This window comes from Glycine soja, chromosome 15 (assembly GCF_004193775.1).
Source record: "Glycine soja cultivar W05 chromosome 15, ASM419377v2, whole genome shotgun sequence".
NCBI classification, from domain to species: domain Eukaryota; kingdom Viridiplantae; phylum Streptophyta; class Magnoliopsida; order Fabales; family Fabaceae; genus Glycine; species Glycine soja.
The window spans coordinates 47,125,256-47,147,803 of NC_041016.1; the positions used below are offsets into that span (position 1 = coordinate 47,125,256).

The 22,548-nt window shown below is 37.1% G+C and overlaps 1 protein-coding gene across 1 annotated transcript; it reads left to right on the plus strand.

The window, feature by feature from the left end:
• Positions 1–9,456: 9,456 nt before the first annotated feature.
• LOC114386227 (ATP-dependent RNA helicase glh-2-like) lies at positions 9,457–10,062 on the plus strand. The gene has a single exon (XM_028346197.1). The coding sequence runs from the start codon at positions 9,457–9,459 to the stop codon at positions 10,060–10,062; it is 606 nt and encodes a 201-aa protein (XP_028201998.1).
• Positions 10,063–22,548: the final 12,486 nt, after the last annotated feature.

Below are 22,548 nucleotides of genomic sequence, written 5' to 3' on the forward strand. Positions count from 1 at the left end.
TTCTATAATTTTAGTCATTTTAAAGGATTCTGAAAGAACAAATCACTAAATGAGTTCTTATCCATACCTTTCAATCTAATAAATAATTTCCCCTAGAAACTCACACAGGTACTAAAAATAGTCAAAAGTAAAATACCAAGGCCAGGGAGGGAGGTTTTTAAGTGAAGAGTTACTGTACCAGGTCAGGACATTTGTCATTAAATGTGCGAGCAGAGATCCACTCCTTAAGTAATGCTTGAAAATAAGGTAAGACAAATCTCTTTAGATTATTTGACTTTTTAAGTATATGATGGAATTTGATAGGAAAGGGTGGGGGAGATTAGATGCATTTTAGACGCTGATATACATTTAAAGTATGAATATCATTGCAATCTTACTTGGGAGTGTCTATGTTCGCCTCTGCAAGCCATGTTGTTAAATAAACCTCTTAAGTACAATATACTTAGATAATATCATTATAGAAAGGAAACTATATGTTACATAGAAAAGGCATGTATTGTTCAAAATGGCACGAGTTGTTCAAAGGCATAAAAATAGGGAGAAAATAACAATATGCAAAGTATTATGAGGTGTTCAAAGGACTAGAGAGTCATCTCTCTCTTTTTGTTAGGTTAGGAAAAATCAAACCCCTCAAGATAGAAATTATGGATATAAAAAACATTCTAGAGAAGTAGCAAAGCATACAGGAGAGCAAATTATTCCACCCAAATATCCTCAAAAAGACAAAAACCTGCTATAGGAACCTTCACCTCGACTCAAATAAACTGGGGTCTAAAAGGACTATGCCTAAGAAATAAACTCAACATCTCACCCATTCTAGTCAAAACCATACTCTGAATATTATTTCTTAAAGCTAGCTATTCTGAATATCACTCGATGACAACAAATTGCATTTCATAATTCACTTTATCAGGGAAAACAAAGCACTGCATGCCCTTGGGTTTTTCCAGAGACATCATAGTTTAATTCCTGATGATTAAGCAAATCAGCCAAAGCAGTGTTTTTGGACAACATATTTCCAACTTCCAAGACTCCAATCGCTCCTTCTTGGATCTATAGCTAATCTCCCTACTACCAAGATGGTCTCCTCTTCCATTCTAGACTAAAGACAATTCCCTTAGAATCTTAATCATCTTAAACAACCCCAACCCCAACCGGGATTTGAAAAAGAGAGATAACAAATGAAAAAAAATGGACAAACATGCTTGAATGCAGGTAATATAATCACATAATGAGGGAAGAAACACTCTTCTGACCATCCAAACACTTGGAGACATTTAGAACCAAGAGGTCCTAAAATAAGCGAGGCCACTGCAAATTTTTGCATAATTATAATTCACAAAAGTCAAAGCACATAAACAACTATTGCAAACAAGAGCAGAAATATAAGTGTCGTTGCCTAGATTTCTCAAACCTCAAACCCACAATCAGATTCACCATTCAGAATCACACAAAAAGTATCAATATAAAAGAAAATAAATTGTTGATTTTATCTTTTGGTACATCAGGAATTAACCCTATGACCTCTCTAGCCGAACCCAAGGGCCCTGATAAAGTGAATTATGAAATATGGTTTGATGTCGTCGAGTGATATCCAAAATAGGTAGCTTAAAAGCTAAATCCATACAAATCTTAATGCTAAAAAAAATCACCTAAATGATACTATATTCAAACAAGAGTGTTGGGAAAAATCCGCAAAAGTTAAAGAACTAGACAAAAATCAACAATACCTTCCACTTAAATAGTTTCAAACAAGCTTTCTTTTTTATATCAAGCATATCACTCAAAACACCTAATTTCATATCAGGCATGTACCTACATCAATTACAAAACAACAACATCATAACCATAAGGACCTTATACGCCAAACACAATAAAAACAACTTATGAATAGTTTAAAAAACAAAATAATAATAACATGTTGAAGCAGGAATGCTCTATGCAATACAAACACGGGAAATAAATTCCATCGCAGAAATCATCCAAGTTCAACTAAGTTCGTTCACACCGTTCCTGTGATTTTACTTCTGAATGCGAAACCAAAAATGGAAAAAGAATAATGGAACGCAGCGGATTAATACCTTTGGGAAAGATGAAAATTGACTAGTGCAGTTGCGTGAGATCTTCCTGCGAAAGAAGCATAGAACCATCGATTTTTGCACAAAACCAATTGTGACCACTGGTTCCACAAATTCCGTTGTGCAGCTGGCCTCCATAGTCTGACCTCCATAGTCTAAATTAACTGCAATTTTCCTTGAGTAATACACCAAATAATTCCATAAAGTTACATGCATCATCAATTCGTCTAACCTCCAAAATTATAAAAATGCCATTTTAGTCCTTGAAATTACAGAAAAAGAATTAAAATGATATTTTTTTAATTTAAAATTGTTAGGTGTCTGAAATTTTAGAGACTAATTTGGTTTATTTTCAAAATCTCAGATGATATTTGACTGCAAATACTCGTAAGACACAAAATAATAGGATAAACTAAGGCAACCAAAGGCTACAATTCCTCCAAAGTTAAGAATACCAGTTCAACTCTCAAAAGATGGTGAAACGAATAAATTCAGTAATTAGCGGACATAACTATTGGGTTGTGACTAAAATCCATATGGCAGTTTATTCTGTTATTTTTCTGTTTTTTCCTCTGCTTATATAAGGCAAGGATGCCCTGTATTTTAACAAGCTTCCACTTGTATATTGCATCAGTAATAAAAAGATTTTTGTTTCCCTCCCGTGGATATAGCCATACTCAAGGGTGAACCACGTAAATCTGTGTGTTATTTTCCTCATATTTCTTTCTCTTTTTTTCACCTTGCTGCAAAAATCCTGCGTATGACACAGTTTTTTGTTGCATCTGTTACTGCTTTTCTTGCTTGTTCTTCTTCACTTCCATAACAAACTGGTATTAAGAGCTCAAGTTGCGATCAAGGAAATTCAAGATTCTTGTCTGAATACGAAGATCAAGCTGTGGGAGTCTTGTTTCTGGTTCTTTCGTTGCTTCACTGTGATCAAGAAAACTTAAGAAATCATGTCAAACACAATCAAGATTAAGAAATTCAATGGAAAGAACAGCTTCAATCTGTGGCGTATCAAGATGCGTGCTTTGTTGAAGGAACGTGTTTGGGCTCCTGTTGCTTCTACATCTGTGAAGAAAGAAGTGGCTTCTGAATCAAAAGAAAAGGCCTCTGCTTCAAAGATTGAAGAACTTGCGGAACAAGAAGAAAAGGCTCACTCACAAATCTTGTTTTCCTTGTTTGATGAAGTTTTATATGAGGTTGCAAATAAAGAAACTGCAAGTGGCTTATGGCTCAAGTTGGAAAAGCTATATATGACCAAGTCAATCTGCAACAAACTCTTCTTGAAGAGGCGTCTATTTGGTTTACACATGAAAGAAGGTACATCTTTTAAGGATCATCTTGATGAATTGAATTCTATTTTGATGGAATTGAGAGATATAGATGTTAAGATAGAGGATGAAGATGTTGCCATGATTCTGTTAGCCTCTCTACCACCATCATATGAGAGCTTTGTCAATTCTCTTAGTGTTGGTAAGGAATGTGTCACCATGGAGGAGGTGAAATCCAACTTATACTCAAGGGAACTTCAATCTAAAGCACCTGGAAATTCTGAAGAATCAAATGGATCTGGTCTTGTGGTCTCTAACTCTAACAAGAACATCAAGAAAAAGGTGTTTAAAGGAAAGAAGAAAACTCATGTCAATCTAAGAGTATTTGGCTGCAATGCCTATTATCATGTCAATGAAGGAAAGCTGGTACCTAGATCAAGAAAGGGTTTGTTCATGGGTTATGGTGATGGGGTGAAAGGTTAGAGGATCTGGTCACCCTCTGAAAGGAAAGTTCTTCTCAGTAGAGATGTAATTTTTGATGAATCACATCTGCTCCATCCAAAAATTGAGGTTCCAATTGCTGGAACACAGAGCTGCCACTCTCCTCAAGAAAAGGATGTAGAATCTACAACCAAAGACTCAGAAAAAGGGGGTCATACAGATACATCTCCTGTTCCTCAAGAAGGTGAACAATCAGAAGATTCCAGTGCAAATGAGGCGCATCAAAATGTTGAACCCGAGCCTGCACAGTTCAATCCTGGAATTAGTTAGAGACCTAAGAGGTTCATTAAGCCTCCTGAGAGATATGACTTTGAAGACATGGCTACCTATGCATTACATGCAGCTGAAGAAATAGATTCAAAGGAACCTCCCACCTACAAAGAAGCTATCAATCATCCTAAAGCTGAAAATTGGTTGTTAGCTATGAAAGAGGAAATGGAATCTCTATATAAGAATCAAACCTAGAAACTTGTTGAACTACCTAAAGGAAGACATATGGTAGGTTGCAAGTGGACATTCAAGAGGAAACCTGGTCTTTTAGAAAAGGAATGGATAAGATACAAGGCTAGGATAGTTGCCAAGGGATACAGCCAGAAAGAAGGAGTAGATTTCAACGAAATCTTTTCACCTGTGGTCAGACACACATCCATTAGAGTTCTGCTTGCTATAGTGGCAAACCAATATTTGGAACTTGAACAACTTGATGTCAAGACTGCTTTTCTCCATGGAAGATTGGAAGAAAATATTCTAATGAAACAGTCTGAAGGGTTTGAAGTTCAAGGAAAAGAAAGGTATGTTTGTCAACTACAGAGTTCCTTGTATGGATTGAAATAATCTCCAAGGCAATGGTACATGAGGTTTGACAGCTTTATCACAAGCCAAGGATTCAAGAGAAGTCTCTATGACTGTTGTGTTTATCACAACAAGGTGGAGGATGGATCAATGATCTATCTTCTACTCTATGTAGATGACATGCTTATTGCAGCAAAAAGCATGTGTGATATACAAAATCTGAAGATCCTCTTGAGTGGTGAATTTGATATGAAAGATCTAGGGGCTTCAAAGAAAATCTTAGGAATAGAGATCTATAGGGACAGAACTCAGAAAAGGCTATTTTTGTCTCAAAAGGACTACATTTAGAAGATACTTGTGAGGTTTGGAATGGCTGATTCTAAACCTATCAGCACTCCTCTTTCAGAAAAAGAGAAGTTGTCTGCTATGATAAAGGTTCAAGCTCAGGTTGATCAGGACTATATGTCAAAGGTTCCATACTCAAGTGTTGTTGGCAGCCTCATGTATGCCATGGTCTACACCAGACCTGACCTTGCTTATGTTGTTAGCATGGTTAGTAGGTTCTTAAACCAACCTCAGAAGGAACAATGGAAGGCTGTGAAGAGAATTTTCAGATATCTTAAAGGGACTGTAGATGTAGGGTTGATATATGGATCTAACTCAAATTGTTGTCTCACTGGCTATTCTGATGTTGATTTTGCTACGGATCTTGCCAAGAGAAGGTCCTTAACAGGATATGCTTACACCTTTGGTGTAACACCCTGATATATATATATATATATATATATATATATATATATATATATATATATATATATATATATATATATATATATATATATATATATATATAATTGTTGTCTCACTGGCTATTCTGATGTTGATTTTGCTACGGATCTTGCCAAGAGAAGGTCCTTAACAGGATATGCTTACACCTTTGGTGTAACACCCTGATATATATATATATATATATATATATATATATATATATATATATATATATATATTAGTTATTATATTTGATGTTTGATCATTTGTGTTATTTTATCCATGTTTTATTTTCAAGGAGGTTAGTTTAGTTATTAGGTGTTGGTAGTTAGAGCATTAACTTCTCAAAAAAGCCTCTCAAGAAAGCTTCTCAAAGAAGCCTCACGAGGAAGCCTCTTAATGAAGCTTCTCAAGGAAGTTGTCCAAAGCTGTCTCGGTAAAAGCAACCTTCTACCTTCGTTAACCGTTGGATCTTTTCGAAATTTGGCCTGGAGATTCATAGGACCGATTTCCACAACCTAACCGTTGCGATCTGCGATGTATCTTCTGGTGTGTGAGAAACGCTTCGTTTCCCAAGAGCAGAAGAATTTGAGTGTTTCAGCCTTTGTATTTCATGTAACCTTGGAAAAACACCATTTTCTTTCTCCTTCCTTCTTCCAAAACCATTTCCAATGTCCCAAGCTTCTTCTCCATCACCCACAACCACCGGTGGCCACCACAGACCGCCGTTGTTCTCCGTTGAAACCCCACACTGAGAGGAACCCTTCAATCGAAGCAGAATCTTCCAAACTTGCCTCGCGGTTTCGGTTGAGAACGAAGCCACGGTCAGACCTTCGTGGTTTTCCTTGAGGTAACCATGATTCTATGCTTGTTTCTTGTTAGTTTCAGCTTGTCTTTGCATCTTTTTTGACTTTGGAACCACCATTGTATGTTTTGCGCTTCCTTTGAAAAAACCCTAGAGAAAGAGACTTTGTAAACGTTATCTTTTCATGAAATGGGTGTTATTTTCGTGACCTTCACTGAACCCCAGTCACATTGGCGTGATCGTAATTTCAAAATGATGTTCCTTTTCTAAAATTTGAAATGCCCTTGAGCCCTTTACGTTTTGACAAGGGTTTTGACTCAGAATATTGTCACTAGCTTTATTTCTAAAATCCATAGTAATTTCCTTCATTTTGGCATAATAGAAACTCACGTGGGACCAACAAGCATGAACGAGAAAGAGGTCTCTAAGTGGCACAAAGAGAAAACCGACAGGAAGCTCACAATAGGTGAGGGGAGTTTATTATAAAATTTACCATTTTAACACCATAGTTAGGTTCAGGGAACGTAGCTACGAGAATATATGTCTGTCCTTGTTGCATGCTGATTTTCCTTTATAGAAAACAACATTTTTAACTAATGGGATGTGATATAATTGTTTTTGATGTGCATGCTGGTTTTCAAGAAAAACTATGTTTTTGACGAATGAGATGCAATATATTTATTGTTGATGAATGAAATTATTGTCTTTATTTGACTAGTGTTGTTTGAAGACTTGGGGAGTGTGAATCTCAGGCATGAAAGAAATATGTATATGCGGAATGCGACTTACTGTTGCTGTTGCTATTGATGACTTTAATTGATATGTGGTGATGTTGATATTTATGATGATATTGATTTGAGATGACGTTGCTAATGAAGATCATGTCAACATGAATTGATGTTATTATTGATGATTATGTGAATATGAAATGAGATTGTTGTTGTTGTTGATAGCGTCGATGAGATGATGTTTATATTGAGAACGATATTGAAATGGAATGTTGATGATGTTGGAAATGCATTGAGATGTGCATGTTGTATATGTTCATGGGGGGGTGTAGTGACCTTGACGGATGTTGCTTGTATAGGAAACTAGAGTGGTTAAAGAATTTAAGCATTTCTGAGGGGATGCTTAGGCGCTTTAATTCATCCATGGTCATGTACTTGATGACGCCCATGTTTCATACGTTGGATGTTGTGTATGTTCGTGGGGGGGGGGGGTGTAGTGACCTTCCCGGATGTCCCTTGTGTGGGAAACTAGAGTGGTTAAAGAATTTAAGCATTTCTAAGGGGATGCTTAGGCGCTTTAATTCATCCATGGTCATGTACTTGACGACGCCCATGTTCATACGTCGTATGTTGTCTATGTTCATGGGAGATGTGTTGACCTTGTCGGATGTCCCTTGTGGGGGATAATAGAGTGGTTAAAGGATTTAAGCATTTCTGAGGGGATGCTTAGGCGCTTTAGTTCATCCATGGTCAAGTACTTGACGATGCCTATGGTTCATATCTCAGATGACCTGGGAAATAGTATAAATTGTGGCAGTATGTACTTTGTACTAGGGGGTGTGTCACCTGATAAGGAACTCCCTTGTGGCCCAGGGTGATCACTGAGGGGGGGTGGGGAGTTACGATGCACGACTGGGTGGCCTTGACAAATACTGCCTAGTTTTCCTAAGTGAGAGTGTCATGTGGACATGCTTAGGCTATTTCCTTAGTATTGGTTGATGGTATGTACCACATTGCATCTGAGAGTTGAGGTCAGGTGCATGCATCATTCTGTGAAACATTGATTGAATCCATGGATGGATGATGAGTAATTATTGAACGTGGATGTGGAATAACGAATGTTGTGTAAGCTCATAATGTTTGCCTATGTTTCTTGCTAATTGTGGTTATTTGGATTTGATATTGGTTCTTTTTATAATGAAATCACCCTTGCGAATTTTGTATCGTGTGGTTGATACCTATGATGATCGCGAACCTTGTTCGTAGGAGCAGAATGACAGCAGCAGGGTGCAGGGAGTAAGATTCTGGTGAGGAGCCGCCGAGCCGACGTGATGACGTTGGCATTATTTTGGGAGAGAGAGTTGTGTTTTTTAATCAACTTCTCCATAGTTGGTTTTCAAGTTTTATTTTGTTAAGTTAAAGATGTAAATCTTAGATTTTAATTATATGTATAAACAGATTTAATTTCCATTATGTGCATGACGTGTACCGGGTTACTATTTCTATATGATTGTATATTCACTTAAGTAATGGCGTGTTGTTGGGTGAATGTATGTCAAAGAAAAAAATATTTACTTTATTTTCATAAGCAAATTAAGGAAGTTTTCTTTTAAAAATTGAAGTTATCACATATTAGAGTGGTGATATCATAGCGACGAGACGGGTCGTTACATTTAGTGGTATCAGAGCAGGTCGAACCTTTCGGCCAGTGAATTGTGAGTCTGCTATGTTTTTCTGTACATTCTCTGGTTGCTTTGTTGAATGCTTGATGTTTGTTGTTTGCTATTAGTACTTACTCACTTGTTGTGTTTCTATGAGTTATAGAGATTTGATTGTTGTAGTCATATCAGATTTGTTTTTCTGATGTTTGCTATACCATGAGTTTCAATGTCGAGTCACGGGTTATCAGACTGGCCATCTGTATAATTTGTAAAGGGCAATGGGATGATATGGCAAGCGATCAAAAAATACAAATGATGGAAAATGAGTGTAAATGTCTCGAGGCATCAACTCTCAAGAGTAATCAAGTTGGAACTTGTGATGGTTGGGCTTTTTGTGTGGTTCTTTTGTTGTATGTATTCCTTCCATGTCTAACTCCCTGGTGTGTATAGGGAGTGATGGCTGGATGGAATGATCATGCGATAGCGGATGCCCTTCAAGCCTTAGCTCAGGCTATAGAGAATCCAAATAGGTGAGAAGCTGGTGGAGCTGTTGAGTACCAAGGGTTGGACCGCTTCCAACGAAACAACCCTTCTTCATTCAATGGAGGATACAACCCTGATGGTTCTCAGAACTGGATAAGGGAAATTGAGAAAATTTTCTGAGTTATGGCATGTTCGGAGGGGCAAAAGGTTGCTTTCGGTACATATACTCTAGTGGAAGAAGATGAGTATTGGTAGGAGAATACTCGCCAATGCCTAGAGGCTAAAGGTCAAGATGTGACCTGGGATGTCTTCAAGAGGGTGTTTTTGGAGAAATACTTTCCTGAGGATGTTAGGAACAAGAAAGAGATGGAGTTCTTGGAGCTCAAGCAGGGAAACATGACCTTAGCTGAATATGCAGCCAAGTTTGAGGATCTAGTGAGATACTTTCCCCATTATCAAGGGAGAGATGGTGAAAGTTCCAATTGTGTAAAGTTTATGAATGACTTGCGACCTGGAGTGAAACAAGCTGTGAATTACCAAGGTGTTCGTCAGTTCCCACTTTTGGTTAACATGTGTCGGATTTGGGATGAAGACTCCCGAGACAGGGCGGCCTATTATAGGAGTATAGGTCCAATGAGGAATAAAAAGAATGGACCTCAACATCGGGGAAAACCATACTCGACTCATCCTAAGCAATATGGTAACCGCCCCAGCAATCAGAGTACTGTTCCTATGGGATTTGCGGGTGGTAGTGGTAGCAAACCCAATACTTTTCCCACTCAGATCACTTGTTACAACTGTGGTAAGCTAGGGCACATCTCCTCATATTGCACTGAAAAGGGTGTGACCTATTTTAATTGTGGAAAAAAGGAGCATATTCAGAGAAACTGTCCTTATCCCAAGAAGGAGAAAAATGGTGGGGGCCTGAATGACCAAACTAGACATCTGAAGCTTCGAAATCCAAAGATCTAATCCAAGGTAGATGTTCCATAAATGGGATTTCTTTACTTGTGTTATTCGATTCCGGTGCAACCCATTCCTTTATATCTTGTTTGTGTGTAGAAAAACTTAAGCTTTATGTGTCTTCTTTAAATAAAGATTTGGTGGTAGACACCCCTACTAGTGGTTCTGTGTTAACTTCTGATGTGTGTTTGAATTGTCCTGTGGAGATTTCTGGTAGGACATTCTTGATTGATTTGATTTGTTTGCCTTTGAGCCAGATTGATGTTATTCCTGGTATGGCCTGGTTATCTTCCAACCATGTCTTGTTAAACTGTTTTGATAAAAGTGTGGTGTTTGATGATTCTAGAGTGCGTAAGGATATGATGCTTATCTCTGCCAACCAAGTTGTCACATCTTTAAAATAAGATGTTCAAGTGTACATGATCTTGTCTAGCCTGGGAGTAGAGACAGAGGTTTCCATGTGTGACCTCCCTGTTGTCAAAGAGTTTCCTGAGGATATATCCGGTCTGCCACCCGAGAGAGAGATAGAGTTTTCCATAGACTTAGTACTTGGTGCTAGACCCATATCCATAGCCCCTTATAGGATGTCTCCTATAGAGTTAGCTGAGCTTAAGAAACAGTTAGAGGAGTTGTTGGATAAGCAGTTTGTTAGACCTAGTGTGTCTCCGCGGGGAGCACCAGTGTTATTAGTGAAGAAGAAAGATGGGACCATAAGGTTGTGTGTGGATTACCGCCAGTTGAATAAGGTGACGATTAAGAATAAGTACCCTTTGCCTAGAATAGATGACCTTATGGACCAGCTAGTAGGAGCTTGTGTGTTCAGCAAGATAGACCTTAGATCAGGTTATCATCAGATTAGGGTGAAGTCTGAAGATATACCAAAGACTACTTTTAGGACCTGTTATGGTCACTATGAGTATCTAGTCATGCCCTTTGGTGTGACTAATGCTCTAGGAGTGTTTATGGACTACATGAATAAAGTCTTTCACCCTTACCTTGATAGTTTTGTGGTAGTGTTCATAGATGATATTTTGGTATACTCCAAGACTAAAGAGGAACATGAAGAACATTTAAGGATTGTGTTGCAAACCCTTAGGGACCGACAACTTTATGCTAAGTTTTCCAAGTGTGAGTTTTGGTTAGAGAAAGTTAGTTTCCTAGGGCATGTGATATCTCAAGGGAGTATAACTGTAGATCCATCTAAGATAGACGTCATTCTGGAGTGGGAGAGTCCTAAATCTGTTTTTGAGATTAAGGGTTTTTTGGGCTTAGCAGGATACTACCGGAGATTCATAGAAGGTTTCTCCAAGTTGGCTTTACCTCTGACTAAACTGACTCGTAAGGGTCAAGATTTTGTGTGGGATACCCAATGTGAGCATAGTTTCCAGACCCTTAAGGAAAGATTGACAACCGCTCCAGTGCTAGCTTTGCCTAACCCGAGAGAACCCTTTGAGGTGTATTGTGATGCATCAAAGATGGGTTTAGGAGGAGTGTTGATGCAAAGTGGCCAAGTAGTGGCCTATGCTTCTAGACAACTTAAGACTCATGAGAGGAATTATCCCACCCATGATCTGGAGTTGGCTGCTGTAGTTTTTGCCCTTAAGATTTGGAGGCATTACTTGTTTGGCTCAAAGTTTGAGGTGTTTAGCGATCATAAGAGCCTTAAGTACTTGTTTAGTCAGGAAGAGCTGAACATGCGTCAAAGGAGATGGTTAGAGTTTCTTAAGGATTATGATTTTGAGCTTAGCTACCATCCCGACAAAGCCAATGTAGTGGCTGATGCCCTGAGTAGGACATCCCTACATATGTCTGCCTTGATGGTTAGAGAGATGGATCTCCTAGAACAGTTTAGAGACCTTAGCCTTGCATGTGAGGTTACTCCTAATAGTGTAAGATTAGGAACTTTGAGGATCACTAGTGAGTTACTAGGTGATATAATGGAAGGCCAGAAGACTGATCCTTTTCTAAGAACTCAGTTAGAAGCTATAGAGTCAGGAAGAGATAGTAGTTTCAATGTTGGATCAGATGGAGTCTTGAGACTTTAAGATAGGATTTGTGTTCCCAATGTGCCTGAACTTAAGAAGACGATCTTAGAGGAAGGACATAGGAGTAAGTTGAGCATCCATCCTGGTGCTACCAAGATGTATCAGGATTTGAAGGTGATGTTTTGGTGGCCCAACATGAAGAAAGAGGTTAGTGAGTTTGTCTATGCATGCCTAGTCTGCCAGAAGGCTAAGATAGAACATCAGAGACCTTCATGGAAGTTACGACCCTTAGAGATACCCCAATGGAAGTGGGACAGTGTTTCCATGGACTTTGTGGTAGGACTACCTAGAACCCCTAGAGGTTTAGATTCTATCTGGGTTATTGTTGACAGACTGACCAAGTCTGCTAACTTTATTCCCATTAATATCATATTTTCTTTGGAGAAGTTGACCTCCCTGTATATTAGTGAGATTGTCAGATTACATAGGGTGCCATCTAGCATAGTGTCTGATAGAGATCCTAGGTTTACCTCTAGATTTCGGGAGAGCCTGAACAGAGCATTGGGAACCAAGCTTAGACTAAGTTCAGCCTACCATCCTCAGACTGATTGCCAAACTGAACGGACCATTCAGTCGCTAAAGGACCTTTTGAGGGCATGTGTCTTAGAGCAAAAGGGAAGTTGGGAGAGTTTTCTTCCGTTGATAGAGTTTACTTATAACAATAGTTTTCACTCTACGATTGACATGGCTCCCTATGAGGCTTTGTATGGTAAAAGGTGTAGGACACCCCTATGTTAGCTAGAGCCCGGAGAAGGCCTTACCTTAGGACCTGAAATGGTACAACAAACCACCAAGAAGGTCAAGTTGATCCAAGAAAGGATGAGGACCGCTCAGAGTAGGCAAAAATGTTATTAGGATAAGAGGAGGAAAGATCTGAAATTCGAGGTTGGTGATCATGTATTCTTGAAAGTCACTCCGTGGACTGGGATTGGTCGAGCATTGAAATCCCAAAAACTCACACCTCGCTTTATCGGTGGCATACCAAATTGCATTACCCCCGTCTCTTTCTAATCTTCACAATGTCTTTCATGTGTCTCAACTCCATAAGTATGTCCATGATCCATCCCATGTGATTGAATTGGATGACGTACAAGTGAAGGAGAATTTGACATATGAAACATTTCCTTTGAGGATCGAGGATATGCGAACAAAACACCTAAGAGGGAAAAAGATTTTGTTGGTCAAGGTGATTTGGGGAGATGCATCAGGAGAAGATGCCACGTGGGAATTAGAGAGTCAGATGCGAGAAGCTCATCCATCCTTGTTTGAGTCAGGTAAATTTCGGGGACGAAATTTCTAAAAGGGTGGGAGAGTTGTAACACCCTGATATATATATTTTATTAGTTATTATATTTGATGTTTGATCATTTTGTTGTGTTATTTTATCCATGTTTTATTTTCAAGGAGGTTAGTTTAGTTATTAGAAGGGTGTTGATAGTTAGAGCGTTAACTTCTCAAAGAAGCCTCTCAAGAAAGCTTCTCAAAGAAGCCTCACGAGGAAGCCTCTTAATGAAGTTTCTCAAGGAAGCTGTCCGAAGTTGTCTCGGTAAAAGTACCCTTCTACTTTCGTTAACCGTTGGATCTTTTCGAAATTTGGTCTGGAGATTCATAGGACAGATTTCCACAACCTAATCGTTGCGATCTGCGATATGTCTTCTGGTGTGTGAGAAACGCTTCGTTTCCCGAGAGCATAAGCATTTGAGTGTTTCAGCCTTTGTATTTCGTGTAACCTTGGAAAAACACCATTTTCTTTCTCCTTCCTTCTTCCAAAACCATTTCCAATGTCCCAAGCTTCTTCTCCATCACCCACAACCACCGGTGGCCACCACGGACCGCCGTTGTTCTCCGTTGAAACCCCACACTGAGAGGAACCCTTCAATCGAAGCAGAATCTTCCAAACTTGCCTCGCGGTTTCGGTTGAGAACGAAGCCACGGTCAGACCTTCGTGGTTTTCCTTGAGGTAACCATGATTCTATGCTTGTTCCTTGTTAGTTTCAACTTGTCTTTACATCTTTTCTGACTTTGGAACCACCATTGTATGTTTTGCGCTTCCTTTGAAAAAACCCTAGAGAAAGAGACTTTGTAAACGTTATCTTTTCATGAAATAAGTGTTATTTTCATGACCTTCACTGAACCCCAGTCACATTGACGTGATCATAATTTCAAAATGATGTTCCTTTTCTAAAATTTGAAACGCCCTTGAGCCCTTTACATTTTGACAAGGGTTTTGACTCAGAATATTGTCACTAGCTTTATTTCTAAAATCCATAGTAATTTCCTTCATTTTGGTGTCATAGAAACTCGCGTTGGACCAACAAACGTGAACAAGAAAGAGGTCCCTAAGTGGCGCAAAGAGAAAACCGACAGGAAGCTCACAATAGGTGAGGGGAGTTTATTATAAAATTTACAGTTTTAACACCATAGTTAGGGTCAGGGAATGTAGCTACGACAATATATATCTGTCCTTGTTGCATGTTGATTTTCCTTTATAGAAAACAACATTTTTAACTAATGGGATGTGATATAATTGTTATTGATGTGCATGCTGGTTTTCAAGAAAAACTATGTTTTTGACGAATGAGATGCGATATATTTATTGTTGATGAATGAAATTATTGTCTTTATTTGACTTGTGTTGTTTGAAGACTCAAGGAGTGTGAATCTCAGGCATGAAAGAAATATGTATATGCGGAATGCGACTTACTGTTGATGTTACTATTGATGACTTTAATTGATATGTGGTGATGTTGATATTTATGATGATATTGTTTTGAGATGACGTTGCTAATGAAGATCATGTCAACATGAATTGATGTTATTATTGATGATTATGTGAATATGAAATGAGGTTGTTGTTTTTATTGATAGCGTCATTGAGATGAGATGATGTTTATGTTGAGAACGATATTGAAATGGAATGTTGATGATGTTGGAAATGCATTGAGATGTGCATGTTGTGTATGTTCATGGGGGGTGTAGTGACCTTGTCGGATGTCCCTTGTGTGGGAAACTAGAGTGGTTAAAGAATTTAAGCATTTCTGAGGGGATGCTTAGGCACTTTAATTCATCCATGGTCATGTACTTGACGACACCCATGTTGGGGGGGGTGTAGTGACCTTGTCGGATGTCCCTTGTGTGGGAAACTAGAGTGGTTAAAGAATTTAAGCATTTCTAAGGGGATGCTTAGGCGATTTAATTCATCCATGGTCATGTACTTGACAACGCCCATGTTCATATGTCGTATGTTGTGTATGTTCATGGGGGGGTGCACTGACCTTGTCGGATGTCCCTTGAATGGAAAAAGCAAAATCCCTCTTTCTTTGCCATGTACGTTTAAAAGTAAAAGAAATTATTTTGGAATTATTATTCCGAGTCCTCTTTTTGTTGTTCTCAATCCCACATGCTTATTTTTTTCTGAATATTATTGTTGAACAATATTAAAGGATTGAAAGTTTATGTCATGGAATTAAATTAGCATGAATGATTTGAAATTGTTGGTAGCGGTAAGTAAATATGTATATGCTATATATTTTCTTGAACGTGTTTGAATGCAAAATGCAAATAAATGTGAATATTATTTTATGGTCTGGAATGAAATTAATAAAATGACTATGAATTGTTAATATCAATAAGTATGTGCAGATCATATATTTGGTTTGAATTATGTGTATGATAGATTTGTTAGTCACCAAAGTGGTCAAATCTATAAGGTTATTTAATTCTAAATTAATAATTATTTCAATTACTCATAAAATAATGGATGATAAATTATATGATTATTGGTTTATGGGTAATCGAAATTCATTGTTATAAGGCATTTATAGATCGCCCAAAGGTTGATTGGTTGTTCTTATAATTAATGAATATAATTGTAGGCGATTTGTATGTATCATTAGTTTTATTTATATACTCAAAGGTAATAGGTACTACTAATTGGTGCATATTTAATTGCCAAATAATGTTAAGAATTTTATTAGCATCATCATGTTTGTATGTTGTGTGTTGGTTTATCACCCAAAAGAGAACATCAATATACATTGATTGTTATTTGAATGCATTATATGTATGACATGTGTTTTATGTCTTAAAACACTTATTTGAATTTTACTATGCAATACTTGTTCCCAATTCATTTAAATCTTATGTATCATTTGTGCCTATTTTTAATGGACTTAACTTCTCTAACTAGAATGAGCAAGTCCAATTTCATCTCGGTGTTTTGGATCTGGATCTTGCTATATTGAAAGAGAAGTTTGTTACTATTACTTATGCTACTAGCAATGAAGAGAAAAATCAATATAAAACTTGGAAAAGATCTAACAGACTCAGCATGATGTTTATGAGAATGACTATTTCAGAAAATATTAAGACAATCATCCCTAAGACTGAAAGTGCTAAAGGATTTATGGGATTAGTGGGAGAGCGCTCTCAAACAACTGATAAGTCTCTTGCTGGGACATTAGTGAGTACACTGACCACCATGAAGTTTGATAGTTCACGTATTATGCATGAGCATGTCATTGAGATGACAAACATTACAACAAGACTTACGATATTAGGAATGAATGTGAATGAGAACTTTCTTGTTTAATTTATTCTGAACTCATTACCATCTAAGTATAACCCGTTCCAAATGAGCTATAATACCATGAAAGATAAACGTAATGTGCATGAATTGCACAATATGTTAGTTTAGGAAGAAATGAGGCTTAAGAATCAAGGAAGTCACTCAATCCATTATGTAAGCCACCAAGAGAATCAAGGAGCTACAAAGAAATTTGTGAAGAAACATGATAAAGGCAAATAGCCATTGAAGATCAATGACAACTCTTTGCAAATCCATAAGAAGGTATCAAAGGGCAATAATTGCCATTTCTGTGGGAAATCTGGACACTTCTAAAAGGATTATCCAAAGCGTAAGTCTCAGTTCAAGGATAATTGGGAGTAATGTCGTGCATTGGATGTAAGTGCCAAGTAGACATTGATTATAAAGAGATGTGTTTTATCATGGCTTAAGGACTAATGGAAACCTTGAACGTTACAAGGCTTAAGGACTAATGACAACCTTGAACGTTACAAGGTTAAACTTATTGCTAAGGGATTTACTCAGAAATATGACATTGATTATAAAGAGACGTTTTCACCGGATTTCACGAAAAGATTCTTTTAGGATTATCATGACATTAATAGTCCATTATGACTTGGAACTACATCAGATAGATGTGAAAAATGTCATTTTTAATGGAGATTTAGAGGAGAATGTTTATATGGACCAAACAATGGGGTTCTCAGTTGATGGAAAGGAACACATGGTGTGCAAATTAAAGAAATCAATATATGGTCTTATGCAAGCTCCCGCTAATGGTATTTGAAGTTTAATAATACCATTGTTTCCTTTGGATTTAAGGAAAATACAGTTAATCGATGTATATATTTGAAGGTCAGTGGGAGTAATGTTATTTTTCTAATTCTTTATGTTGTTGATATCTTGCTTGTAATTAATGATCTTGGTCTTCTTCATGAGACTAAGAAGTTTCTCTCAAGCAACTTTGGATATGGGTGAGATAAGTTATGTGATAGGGATAAAAATATTCTGTAATAGATCACAAGGATTGTTAGACTTATCACAGAAAATATATATCAATAAAGTACTAGACAGATTCAAGATGGAAAGGTGTTCACCATCACCCCTTCCAATTCAAAAAAGGAGAGAAATTTAGTCTCACACAATGTCCTAAAAATGATATGGAACGAAAATAAAGGAAAGCAATTTTGTATGCATCAGTTGTTGTTGCATCTACCATGAAAGCTAAATTTGTAGCATGTTTTTAGGCTACATTTAGGCTAATTGGCTGCAAAAAATTATTTCAGGGTTTGGAATTGTCGACGGTATTGCTAGGTCGTTGAAAATGTACTGTGATAACTCTACAACAGTATTTTTCTCTAAGAACGACAAGTTCTCTAAGGATGCTAAGCATATGGAATTGAAATACTTTGTCGTAAAGGAAGAAGTTCAAAAATAAAGAGCGTCAACAGAACATATTAACACAAATCTTATGATTGTTGACCCTTTGACAAAGGGATTACCGCCCAAAACATTTATAGAATATGTTAAAAGTATGAACATTATTGTTATTGATGATCATTAAGTGTAGTTTAACTTATGCATTTTATTGACACTTTGAGCTCATTTATGATATGTTTCTGATTACTTGTTCTCTATATTTGCATGCATATTTGTATTAGAGTAACGTTAACAGGTTTTATCTTGAATAAAGACATTATGTTGGACCAATTTTTTACTCCTAACTAATGGTCATATTAAGGAGAAGACTAATTTGTCGTACATGGAAGGAACTATGTCGATTAAGTGATGTACAATCGTCATAACTCAAATTGGTTCTTATTCTTAATCATGAAATTATAATGTACCTAATGTATAGAACAGTTTAATCATTCTAATGTCCATTATGTTAGTTTAATCTATTTATGTATTTAATCCATAATGTTTGGTAATGTCACATGAGTCAAGTGGGACAATGTTAGAATTAATGTCTTATGTGAGTGACATTTGACTTATATAAAGACTAATAAATAAATAATTAGTAATTAAAGACTAAATTGTAATCGAGTTAAATAAGAGAAGTTTTTAGAGATAATTGTTATTTAGATGGGAGTAGTGATTATAAAGGGATAAATACTCACTAACGTGAAATAAAATCTTTTCCTGACAGAAAAGTATTCTCTCTCTAACCCCTTAGTCATCACGAATGTAAAGAGACAGACAAAATAGTCACGAAAGCGAAATTTTGTTTCTCTCTTCTTTCAAGTAATCAAAGTATATCAGAGAGAAATCTCACTATGGAGAAAAAATACGTACTGTTTATCTGTTATTTATAAGAAATCATATATTACAAGATCTTATTAGTTGCATATAATTATTAATCTAATTTAAGATTTATAATGCTATGGTGTTGGAAACTCCTAAATTGGGTGTGGACGAGGCCAAAGAGATTGGAGAGGATATTATGGGCCCAGGGCCTTCAGGGGAATCTTTTGATAGAGGACTGTTAGGAATCAAGCTTGGGAACGAGAACCACCTAGCTTCGAGGGCTAGGAACCTCCATAGAAGAAGAGGCAGAGAGAGACTAAGGGAGAACTTGCTGTTGTATTTTCTGATATTGGAAGCGCTTAATTCATCTACATATATAGCTGCTGTCCAGGGAACAAGGCCCCACAAGCAAAATAGAAAAGCTAACAAAATGGAATATCCTAACAACCATATTCCCTTATTCCACTACCTACATATCTTCTAGAAAGCACGATGCTAGTGCTGTGCGCTTCCTTCACGATTATGCCAGCTGCATGGGTCTCATGCTTTTTGCTTCTTGCAACCCCCTTACTTCCTGCAGACCTCCCCCTATTTCCACACGTATCATTCCACGACCCTTGGAAATTCACCTTGCCTTCAAGGTGATACGCTCAACCATGACTACCAAGGTAATACCAGGGTCCCAGGGTCTGTGGCGGCAAAACTCACTCAGCTTAGCACCTGCCCGTAGTGCCAAGACAGCTGGTCTGCACTTGCGTGAGACCATGATAGACCCAAAGAATCCAGGTCCCAGCTCAAACAACGCGATGGCTCGTTGTTCTTCCTGCTTGGCGTGAGGAGCCGGCAAGATTGTGGGTCGCGGTGAGGTTATGGACTGGAGCTGTATGGGTGCGAAAGGTGGCGACGGAGGCGTCGTGGCTGGTGGAGGTGGCGGCGGAGGCGTCGTAACGGGCGGAAGTGGCACGGTCGTGAATGCGGTGCGCGTGGGTGATGGAGTTGGCTTGAGCAGCTGAGGTGGCGACGAAGTCTGCGGCGGAAAGGAAGATGAAAAATGTGGAGTGGGATTGCAAGGCAGTCGTTGAAGAAGGTTGTCGATGGTGGTGGCCAAGGTGTCGATGGAAGTGGTGAGGTTGTGTTGGCTGAGGGTAAGTTTGGCTAGGGCAGCCTCAAGGCGGTCCTCGATGGTGGACGAAAATTCAAGGTGGTGTTGTGGGGGGTAGTAGAGGGTGGTCTTGCAGTTGTGGAGGGCAGCCATGGAGGCTTCGTACGATGGGTAGTGTGGATGGTGGTAGGCAGCCATGGGAGCTTCATATGATGAGTGGTATAGGTTGAGGTAGTGGAGGGTGGTATGGCAGCCATGGAAGGCAGCCATGAACTCAAGCTTGGGAACGAGAACCACCTAGCTTCGAGGGCTAGAACCTCCATAGAAGAAGAGGGAAAGAGAGACTAAGGGAGAACTTGTTGTTGTATTTTCTGATATTGGAAGCGCTTAATTCATCTACATATATAGCTGTTGTCCAGGGAACAAGGCCCCACAAGCAAAACAGAAAAGATAACAAAATGAAATATCCTAACAACCATATTCTCTTATTCCACTACCAACATATCTTCTAGAAAGCACGATGCTAGTGCTGTGCGCTTCCTTCACGATTATGCCAACTTCATGGGTCTCATGCTTTTTGCTTCTTGCAACCCCTTTACTTCCTGCAGACCTCCCCCTATTCCCACACGTATCATGGGGACACTCGGGAAATGTACACGGGGCTCATGCAAGCTGCCAAATCTCAACAATCCATAATTCTCTCTCGAATGATAAGGATGCAGCACCACATATCACAGCGTTTAACTATCAGATTGTCAACAAATTTGGTGTGTGCATTAATTTGTTTCCCATGCATACTGCTTAGTCTCTTATAGTGTTATATGCAATTTTCTCCTCCAAATATTCATGATTTCACTAAGATGTATGTGTTTTTTATCTTTTACCTTCGATAACTTGAATATTAATTTGTACATTTTCTTTCAAATACACCCACTTTCATTTAACTTTTCTCCTTTTCATTTCCCAAATCAATGTTTTTTTTTTTTTTTGGAATTCCCAAATCAATCTGTTTGCTTCTTTACAAGAATGGTATAATTTACTTTTGAATTTGTTGAAATAGTATCCTTTAAAAAAATATTTATCGGCGTTATGCAAGTCGACTTTGATTTTGTAAAACAGCAATTTCTGCCTTTTTTCACCTCAAAAATTTTTGTGATGTTTTTAAGCCTGAGAAAGTGTAAAAACAGCTGGAATTTGTTTTTACAAAATCAAAATTAACTTTCAGAAAATCGACTTACATCATATGAATAAGTCCCTTTAGAATATACTATTTTTTGATAATTTTAAAAGTAAAACATACCACTTTAATTTGAATGAAACAAAAAAGACTCGTCATCAGGGTTTAACTTAGCTTATTGATTTAGTAGAGTGCCTAATTTATTATAAATCTCTGACACTTTCTTCAATTATAAATAATTTCCATTGATCAAAAAATGAAAATAAAAAAAGTCCATCTTTTTTGTGGAGAAAAAACGCCCATTCTATCACATAAGATATTAACAAGAATTGAAATATAATTGCATTTCTGGTACGGTTTTATAACTTAGACAGCCCACTCGCATATAACTTTCGTACAAGACGAAACAATTGGTTCATTTACTTTCTATTTACAATTATAAAAATGTTAAATTTGTAATTTTTAAATAATTTTATAAGAAACTAGTAAACATAATTTAAAAATGAAGTATATACCTTTATAGTTAAAAAGTATTTAGCATAATTGATTTAAATATGATTTTTCGTTCCTATAATATAGTGTTGATTTGATTTTTTTGCAGAACATTATTTTTAGTTTTCATCCCAAAAAATTTCAATTTGTATGATTTTTGTTTTTATCATATGTTACAAAAAAATAACGTGATTAAGATTGAGATCAATCAACAGTCAATAAGACCTAAAATAAATTCTAAGAGAATATTTTTAATTTAAATGTGAGTTAAATTTGAGGCTTTTATGTTAATATGTGGCATTTTTTTTAATACATGAAACCTGTTTTGCTTTATAAAAATTAATAAAAAATATTTTTTATTAATAAATCTAAAGCTTAAACTTTGGTTGTTTTACTCTCTTGGATTGGTTTTGATAACTAATAAACTTAATGATATCATCATGTCATACACACTACCATATTAATGATGTTATGATAATTTTACTTTGTCATCAGTTAACCTAAAGTTTGAGTTTCAGTTGTTTTACTCTCTTAGATGGATCTTGATAACTAATAAACTTGATGATGTCATCATGTCATGCACACTACCATATTAATTATATCATGATAATTAATGTTACCATGTTACATTAGTAAGTTGCCTCATTAATAATTTAAGGATTAGAAGAAAAACAAAATAATTTTTAGTAACTAAAATAAAAATATGACATCATTTAATAGGTTAATCAACTAGCATAATATTATTTTAGTCTAATTAGAGACGTTGAGTTTGATATTTAACTTTGTTAAATATTTAAAGAAAATTTTTTATTGTGTATAATCAACTAGCTAGCATGATGTTATTTTA

What these genes read in the sequence shown, in the direction of transcription:
- LOC114386227 (XM_028346197.1), top strand. Translation starts at nt 9,457, where the DNA reads ATGGAGTTCTTGGAGCTCAAGCAGGGAAACATGACCTTAGCTGAATAT.